Source organism: Hyposmocoma kahamanoa, unplaced genomic scaffold (genome assembly GCF_003589595.1).
Source record: "Hyposmocoma kahamanoa isolate Upper Pololo Valley unplaced genomic scaffold, ASM358959v1 92, whole genome shotgun sequence".
In the NCBI taxonomy this organism is placed as follows: domain Eukaryota; kingdom Metazoa; phylum Arthropoda; class Insecta; order Lepidoptera; family Cosmopterigidae; genus Hyposmocoma; species Hyposmocoma kahamanoa.
The window spans coordinates 20,533,034-20,542,979 of NW_020654748.1; the positions used below are offsets into that span (position 1 = coordinate 20,533,034).

General features: G+C 34.4%; 1 protein-coding gene across 1 annotated transcript; it reads left to right on the forward strand.

The window, feature by feature from the left end:
• Positions 1 to 2,523: 2,523 nt before the first annotated feature.
• On the forward strand, positions 2,524 to 9,617 carry LOC113236940 (proton-coupled folate transporter-like). Its single transcript, XM_026473167.1, has 7 exons — positions 2,524 to 3,288; positions 3,370 to 3,514; positions 4,475 to 4,576; positions 5,225 to 5,362; positions 7,393 to 7,476; positions 8,668 to 8,824; positions 9,446 to 9,617. Exons 1-7 carry the CDS (start codon positions 2,524 to 2,526, stop codon positions 9,615 to 9,617), a joined length of 1,563 nt encoding a protein of 520 aa, XP_026328952.1.
• The last annotated feature ends 329 nt before the right edge of the window (positions 9,618 to 9,946 follow it).

The window sequence follows — 9,946 nt, forward strand, 5'->3', positions numbered from 1 at the left end:
TATAATAATATTATTATAACTCTTACTGTGTAGTGGAGCACGTCCGAATCCGACCGTGCACCGCACTGCACTGAACTAATTTAAATGAAATATTGAAATTAAACTAAATATTGCCAAATTCTCCTACAAATATTCTCCCATTAGAATAACTTGTAAACGTCATAAATAAGATTATTTTGAGGTAATACGTATATATCTACTATAATTATTTGACTTAATGGTGTCCTTGTACCTGTGTCCCGGAGATGGTATCAGTTAGTAACATGTACGAGATTAGTAACGATAAATACTGTATTTTTTTGACGAACCACTTGTTGATGAATACTGTATTTTTTTGACGAGCCACTTGTTGAAGTAACTATGGTTTTTGTCATTACTGATGTCATTTATAGACACACAAAAAGTTCTCAACCTTACAATAACTTTGCTAGAACATATATTATACAGTATAATTGCTTGTTGGATTCTTTGACTCTGTATTCAGTCGAAGCATGTAGCGAACTAGAATTTAAATTTATTTGCGAATTATTTAGTAAATACAATAGAACATGTAGGTCAGTTTGACGTTGCCTACATAGAGTTTTCTGAGCTTTAAATCCTGTGGACTATGACATCTTTTTCCATAAAATGGGTACCCGATTTATCCACCTGATTTTGGTTCACTGAATGCATTCATACTTAACCAATCGTTCTTAAACTTTGCAATGTGCTGTTGCAACGGAAGCCGAATGAGCCCAAATGCGAGTATCGTGTGATCCCAGGACTGATTGCTTGTCAGAAATAATGAATTTTGAGTCGCATCCAGTCCCTATCGTTTGAACCTGAATTCATTTTTGATAGATGTTGGTACATTTTTCTGGGTTGAATAGAATAGATTGCGATGGCACAGCTTAAAATTCAAGTAAAAAATTTAAAATACTGTCATGTGTGTAGCTGTGGCATATGCAAAATAGTCTACTCAACTAATACCACATCGTAGATTACGTTGTGAAGCTGGTTTTCAGTGGACGCTAAAGTCAAATCAGTGACGGACGTATATGTCGTGAAAGTGATCTGGAATAAGCTTAGTAAATAGTTATACCCTATTTGGTAGGTAGTGTTCGGTGTGCGATTTTATGTTAAAAACTTATAATCTTTAACATACATACTAAGTTATAAGTGTGTATGTAGTGACCAAAATTAATAAGAAATAGAACCTGTTTTATTCGTAAATTTGATTACGAGATTTACCTCAACTGAGAGCACGAGCGCCGAAAGGCGCGGCTAGACGCGCGGTAGGCATCCTCGGCTTACAAAACTAGCAAGACGTAGCTTGCGTATAGAATTATTTGAAATTCAGTGTCATAGTCATCATCACATCGCATTCCTAGCTTTTCCCAAATTGTTTTTAGTTTTCCGTTATACATCACTATGTAGGGTTGACAAGCTTGAGTTGTCAAGCAATGTTCTTTTTATCAATTTTTCCCATTCACGTTCACAAACAACAGACAGTAGCTACACTTCAATTTAATAATCTCCACATAAGCATATGTCGCCGTTTCTTTATGACCGGAACTTCAATAAGTTCTTGTGCCTAATTCCGAATAATCAACGCGATAAATGGAGCCTTCCTACTCTAGACTCCCGGTAAACGCGCGCGTAGTGTCACCGATTGCGCTCGCGCTTAGACCGGTTCGTAGTTCCGGAAATAATGTATTCGTGAATCTATTCTCCATTATTTCATTGAGGTTTGGGTACTTATGTTATTTCAAAGCGAGTTACATATCACACATCACCAAATTCGTGGCTTCTCCTACAGGAATTATTAACAATCGCAACTTCAAAATGTCGACATTTTCATACGGTTTAACATATTGATTTACGCGACAAATACACTCCGACCACAGTTAAACACCTTAAACTTTTCGATCAGCCTATATTTCTGTCATAACTAAAAAAAAATCTCGGCGCCAACAAGATTTCAATGAAATACCAAGTAAGTAAATCACCAGCTACCAGTATTTCTCTCGATCATCACAATAATCGGTAATTTATAGCATACTAATTATTACAGGGGTGTATTATATTATTTGGCTAAGCTAAAATAATTTAGTATTATAAAAGGTTCAATAAACTAATACTGGGGTTTTATAGCCTTTCACGTATTTCTGACATTTTTATCAGCCCATATCCATCTCAATCAATACTCAACATTATTTCTTCCTTGTAAAAACTATGTGGTCTGTGTAAAAAATGCTTATACAAAGTTTCCTCATGTTCTAGAAATAAATGACAAGCATCTACGTATTGAACATATGCTAATGATAATTAAAACTACAATAAACAGTAGATTCCTAAACACCAAGCGTAATATTCTCTTTATAATTAATTACTTATAATATTAGAGATAGTTTTTTATTTACTGTGTACTACTAGTTTTCAGTAAAAAATACACAAAATTATATTTGATCTACTTTGGCCTATCTACAACACTTTAGTACACGTTAATATCAATCCTCAGTGGTAAACATATATTTGAACAGAATGGCAAACGAAAAACCTTTGAATGTTCAAAAACCACAGAAAGCAACTTTGAAAGAAAAGTATCAATCGTTTATGGAGAATATTACTATTGAACCAGTGCTAGTGTGTTCTACAATACCTATAACACTGTCAAGACTAGCAACACAAAATCTGAACTTGGACAAAGCTTGTAGATTGAACTTGAAGTATGGAGATGCAGTATGTGATGACCTCATTGCAAAAAAAGTTGATGGCTATAAAACCGAAGAAACTGCAGTACAGGAAGTCATAGCCGCAAGGGAAATTTGGCAGAACGTTTTATATAGCGCATTGCCGTGCTTGTTAATCCTGTTCATAGGAGCTTGGAGCGACAGAACGGGAAGAAGGAAAATATGCATTCTAGTACCAATTGTGGGAAAGTTGCTTATGTGTATCAGCAATATGATCAACACCTACTTCTTTTATGAGCTGTCGCTTGAGCTGTGTATGTTTATGGAAGCATTCTGTCCTTCTATAACTGGAGGATGGGTTACAATGTACATGGGGGCTTTTGCTTACATAAGTGACGTATCCAGCGAAGAGTCCAGAACATTCAGAATGGGTGTAGCCAGCCTCTGTTTGACAGCGGGTCGTCCAATTGGAATGGCTTTAAGTGGAATACTGTTGGAAAGAATTGGATATTATGGAGTATTTTCCTTAAGCTCCCTTTTATATATATTCAGCCTACTCTACGGGATATATTATATGGAAGATCCTAAGCTACCAACACCCAAAGAAATTACTGAGGTATCTATTTGTGTATGTACCAGATATGTTAATTCCAAAAATTTTCTTCCAAGATGACTATTTGAAATGTTATCATTACAGAACAAAGGATTTGTTAAGACATTTTTCGATCTGAGGCACGTGAAGGATACTGCAACAGTTGTTTTAAAAAAGGGACCAAACAGGCGAAAAATTAAATCTATTATGATATTAGTTTGTTTAGCAATCGTAGATGGACCAAACATGGGTAAGCAACATATTCATTTGTTATATTATAATGTTATTTAATTAGAGAATCTTCTGTATCTTATCCGCTCAAGCGATACATGCAGCCGTAGACGCATACCACACCTAGAGGTGCCGGTTTTTTTATACCGAGTTATCGGATATCGAAGTTATAACAGGTAAAAGAACTAATATTAATTGCTATTTCGGTAACTACTCTAGCAAACCATAAAGTTTTTAATGCCTGGGTCTGTCATTTAAACAAAATAAACAACTTCAAAAATACGTCACGACAATCGTGTGTGTTATTGTTTGGGCTGGTGATTTCGGTGTTTATTTATTGAAAACATACCGTAAGTAGCGTTTTTTAAGTTTACCCTGAATACAAATGTTTATAAACTATACTTTAAGGAGTAATTTCATGGTAAACGTTAGAGCCACTCAAACGGAATATTATTATATTTATCCAAGTACACCAAAAATTTCATTAGTGCTTTTTAAGGGCAGGATTTGCGGTGTATTACTGCAATTTGTTTGAGATGTTTTTGTTGGTAGTACGGAGGGGTATTTATTTAGCAATGCAGAATAATAATTTTTATTTATAAAAACTTGCATTTAAACTGAATGCTTTTCTAATTTGCGAAACCAAATAGCCGCCATTTTGCGGTAGGAAGAGCGCATCGCATAAGCGGATAAGTACCAAGACAATGAAATTTAGTCTAGGGCACTACCCGGAATATCCAGACCAGAACCAATTTGGAATAGTTCATTGGCCACTTCACTACAAACTTGGACTTCAGTGCAAACCTTTTTTAGACTACCGAAGACATCAAATTGTCAGTAAATGATACAGTGATACTTTGACCGCACGTGTATTTAATTTGTGAATGTGATATTCATTGGGAAATTTTAAGACTGTTTATTTAGGGTTGTTCATTCCAAGTATAATACACGTTTTTAATTTAATTAATTTTTATTGCAGGAGATTTCGCAGTCCGGTATTTGTACAGTCGATATAGATTCAACTGGGACGCTGTTACGTACAGTTTTTATGTAACTTTTTACATCGTTATGCATTCCTTCGGTAAGTTTAATACAATTGGAATTTAAACTACTTTTATTATTGCTTTAAATCGTGAAACAAACCAAAATGTCAGCATATATACACGCCTCACGGTCACGGTTGACAAGAAAAACAAATGTTCGTGATTTAGATATTAAAAAACTGTTAATTCCCAATATGTAGGAATCACGAAAACCTGAGAATTCTGTAAATTTAATATAATGTTTTAATCCTTTAGGCCTCCGACAGCAAAATTGAAGACATGGAATATTTTTTTGTGTCTCTTTTATTTTATTATTTATTTACTATTGTAAAAATACATTTAACATCTATAATGTAACTAGGTAATGTGCAACATTGTAAATGATTTCCAATTATAAATTATTGTACACAACGTCAAAATAAAGCATGAAAAAATTAAAGAAAATACGGTTGACGTTATTATTTCTTGGATCGAGAGTACAATGCTTATTATAAAGAACATAAAACTAAATAATGTCATGATAGATGGTGAAACTAAAAGCACTTGGGACTTGTCAACTTGTGTTTCAGGGTGACAGATCTTTACGACTTAAATGGACAGGCCCACTTGATATTATATTTTTTTTAAATCTCCTTTAGAAAAAACGTATTTTTATAAGCTTTTAAAAGCACTACTCTCATTTTCAGGGTCTTTGGTATCCATAAGCATCTTCAATCGTAAATTCCTCTGGGATGACTCCGTGCTGGGTCTCATTTCCAGTGTCAGCAGGATAGCCGGTGCACTGTTTACTGGTTTGGCTCAGAACAGTTTCCAAATGTATCTAGGTATGTGGACTTTTAATATGCTGGTGAATTATGGATAATAATAATAACAACGCACACACTCATAGGCTCGCACTAGGGAAATCCTGTATCACGGGTGTCATGGACACACATGTAGACAACCACAAATTACATCCAAACTCACGAGAGAAATAAATGTAGGCCATACAAATATTTCTCCCGGCCCGGGAATGGACCCCAGAATGCCTGCGTGACTGTACCGCCACGGAAGCAGATAATCTATTTAGATTTCAGTGATCATTGAGTAAAAATGTTTGAACAATGCTAAATGATCCAACGGTGTTCAATTTCGGGTAGAGCAATCTCACCAGTTGGATGGTGAGGATATGGAAGAAAATGGTATACGCCCGTGTATTAAACAAATTTACATTTGAAATCATCATAGACCGCTCACGCGATTCATGCGTCTCTGGAAGCATACCACACCTAGAGGTGCCGGTGATGATTTTATACCGATTTATCGGATATCGAAGTTATAACAGATAAAAGAACTAATACTAATTGCTATTTCGGTAACTACTCTAGCAAACCATACAGTTTTTAATGCCTGGGTCCGTCATTTAAAAAAAATAAACAACTTCAAAAATACGTCACGACAATCTGTGTTATTGTTTGGGCTGGTGATGTCGGTGTTTATTTATTGAAAACATACCGTAAGTTGCGTTTTTTAAGTTTACCCTGAATATGAATGTTTATAAACTATACTTTAAGGAGTAATTTCATGGTAAACATTAGAACCACTCAAACGGAATATTATCATATTTACCCAAGTACACCAAAAATTTCATTAGTGCTTTTTAAGTGCAGGATTTGCGGTGTATTACTGCATTATATTCGAGATGTTTTTGTTGTAGTACAGAGGGTATTTATTTAGCAATGCAGAATAATAATTTTTATTTTTAAAAACTTGTATTTAAACTGAATTCTTTTCTAATTTGCGAAACCAAATAGCCGCCATTTTGCGGTAGGATGAGCGCATCGCGTGAGGGTGATAGTGAATAAATTCTACTGCTTATTTTTAAAGCAAATTCCCTTGAGAAGGAATGAAGGGCGAAGAATAAAAATAAAATAGAATAAAAATATTTTATTGTCAGACAACAAGGTCCATACTTTACTGGTAATAGTAACCTTATATTATAATAATTATATTAATAGCTATTTCGAAATCTAAACGTTCAAAAACTCAAAATACATAAGTAAATGTAATCAACGAAATTCTAAGATAAATAATAAATCAATTATTTTTAATTAAATATTCATAATAATTAAGAATTAATATTTGAAATTGGTAAGCCGGTGTAGGAATTTTACAGCTAATATATGGATTATGATAAGAAATAAATCTGGATTCAACCGAAAGATAGAGACTGCATTAGAGAAAGTATACGATGACGTGACGGTTAGACATAGATAAACCGACCAAGTTATATAAGAATTACATTAGCGCCACCTGGCGGCAAACCTGTGTATCACAATATTAAAATTGAGTGGTTTATACTTCACTCGTTCCAACATTAATGGAATGCAATGCGAGACGTTCGTCTTCCGATACCGTCGAATAAATAGTCTTAAATTCAAATTACTAAAATTATCAATTCAACGAAACTTAACAACGACAAAATTTCTGAAGAATAGCGATCAAACCGTCAGCCATATATGCAAAACAAACCAACATCTTGTGGTGTTTGAAAATGTTACTTCCAACAATTTTTTTTTATTCGTTTTGTTCAAAACCAGTTGTAAAGACTAGGTGGTAATTGTTACGTTGGATAAATAAGTTTAAAATGTCGTTGATTAATAAAATATTATTAATTCTTTTATTCCTACGTTAACCAATTTCATAGGCGAGCAAATAGAAAACATGTTACAAGCATTCATCGCCTCTGCTGCATACTATTTATTACTTAGATCATTTTTCAATTGTAACTTTAAAGCTAAAATGAAAAATCCTTTAAATTAAAACTACACAATAAGTGTCCACATACTTTGATGTTTCTTTTTCTATTTTTTAGCTGTAGCGCTGGGGACTTTCAACTCGACATCTTACACCGCACTACGATCCATGTCCTCTAAATTAGTCAGCAGTGATGAAATCGGTAAATTTTTAATACTGCCAATGTATTGTATTCTGAGCTTAATGTCAATAACGTTAGGTTTGTTTCATTTGGTGATACTTGCAGTGTGAAACCTCTTTATCTTTATCTTTATCTTCATCACTCTCATTACACATTCCTAGAAAATGCCCTTACTTTTTCTGATTCCTAATATTTGCTACCCAACTTCTGCTATACCTACAGCAGCATCACTACCGCTGTCTCGTCATCAACCTCGCTGCACTTCGATCCTGTACTACAAACGCTGTCCCGCCAATAAATTCGCTGTTCTCCGGTCCAGCACCTTTGTCCTTAGTCTCCAACACTCGAAGGCAGAGGCCTCTAACCCCGTGTGTCCGTCTTGTCCTATCTTCACCTATACACTATATCACTCACCCTACTCTACTTTCAACTCTTTCCGATTCTTTTTCTTTACATAAAAGTGTTATTTACTTTGTGGTTCTTCACTCTTTTAATTTTATAGTTATTTATTCATCCAAAGCCTCTAAACACTTTAATAAACATACTTAACATATGGCATACTTTAATTAAATTTGAAACATTGTCTATGAACGACCATAATGTGCTTACTAGCTACGTCATGATTATTTGCAAATTTATTAATTTCTATTTAACCAAAATCTGACATCATGTTTGTTTATGGTATGTAGTTAATAATTTAGATTTAGCACCATGCATTTTTGCGTAAATGTAAAGAAATAATTACGTCTCATAAATTAAAAATCGATTGAATGATAGTTGCCTGATATACTGTGACCTCCGCTTACCTTTCAAGCATCCTCCTGCAGAAGTCTAAATTTTTTTTTAATGTACTAGTCATGCGCCTGATTGTAAGCGCCATGCCTGTCCATAACATTTGCAGTTCCTTCCAGAGCGTTAAATTACAAACATCAGAGGGGCACTGCCACTGCGCCCTATACCCTGAGACATAAGTTGACAAGTCCTGTAATTTCACCAGCACCCGTACACTTCAAAATTGAAACACAGTAATGCTCACAATACTGCTTGGCGGCAGAAATAGGTAAGGTGGCAGTACTTCACTGGATGAACTGTTTCACAAAGAGCTCTACTGCTGCTAAATGTTATTATATTATTATTAATGTGTGAGATTGATTTGTTTTGTTTCTTCGATATAATTTTATTTACAAAAAGTAATGTTATTCAAATTTTCAGGTAAACTACAATCTGTCTTTAACTTGACTGAAGAAGTAGCTTCATTGGTCTTCATTTCCTTGTATTCTTGGATGTACATGATAACGCTAAATTATAATGCTGGTTTTGTTTACTACGTCACCGCTGGTATAACAGTAATCGTCGTATTCATTTTTGGGTAATGGTATTTTCACCTATAACTAGATATAATACATTTAGCAGGAATCGATTCTGATCTTGCAAATACTCCATCGCTTCAGCCCCTATTAATAATCTCAGTACAGAGTACTAAAAAAACCGACCTCAAAAGTAAGTGGAATTACTTCTATTTGCTAAGTTTTATTGAAATATCCCCTAGTTCGCCACTATACAGGACTTGACACTGGAGATAATAAAAATTGGTTCTCACTACTCAAAGTATATTGAAAGAAAAACGCCTTCAATTGAAGAAATAGCAAAATCAACCATTAAAGTAATTGCTCCTAAATTAAAGTTAGGCGCTACTTATAAAAATGAATCTTCGTGCGTGAACAGCAACCCTTCGAGGTGGATGCTTTTTTCAAAATGAAATGGGACCACTATGGAAGTACCCCTTTTCCAACAAAAAAAGAATCATGAAAATCGGTTCACAAATACCGGAGTTATCGCGCAACAAACATACAAAAAAAAAGATCATACAGACGAATGGAGAACCTCCTCCTTTTTTGAAGTCGGTTAAAAAATTAAACATTTGGATATCCTTACAACGTTTTTCTTCACCATTGATTCGCATTTTAGAATTAATATCTTGCTTTCATAGATGGTTCTACAAAGTGAAAAACGAAAGTGTGAAGAGACAAAAATCAGTAGACAGTAAAAATTCTGATGACACGAAAGACGAAGATGGACGACGGAATTCAGATGTGAAGAAAAAAGAAAACCCTATAACTTGCAGTATTGAGTTAGTTGGTGAACAGGTTATCACACAGTAATTTGGTATTATTATTTGTCCAATAGGTGCGGTTTACCCGATGTAGCAACAAATGGCATAATATGGTCGTAATAATGGTAGTAACGCTCAAGGGATATAATTGTTTGATGGTAAACATATAAGAGAATTTAAAATAAAGTAGAAAAATTAAAACAAACTGTTTTATAATTGTAAGTAAAAAATCTTGTAAAAGTAAAACAGTATTTGTTATGCAAGGCTGCAAAGTTATTATTTGACGCAAGTGCTTGAATGGAAATCTGAGCAAGCGGAGGAAGCTAAGATTCTTAAGCATAGCGAGGGTTTCAAGGCACGATACGCAAAACAGCTTTG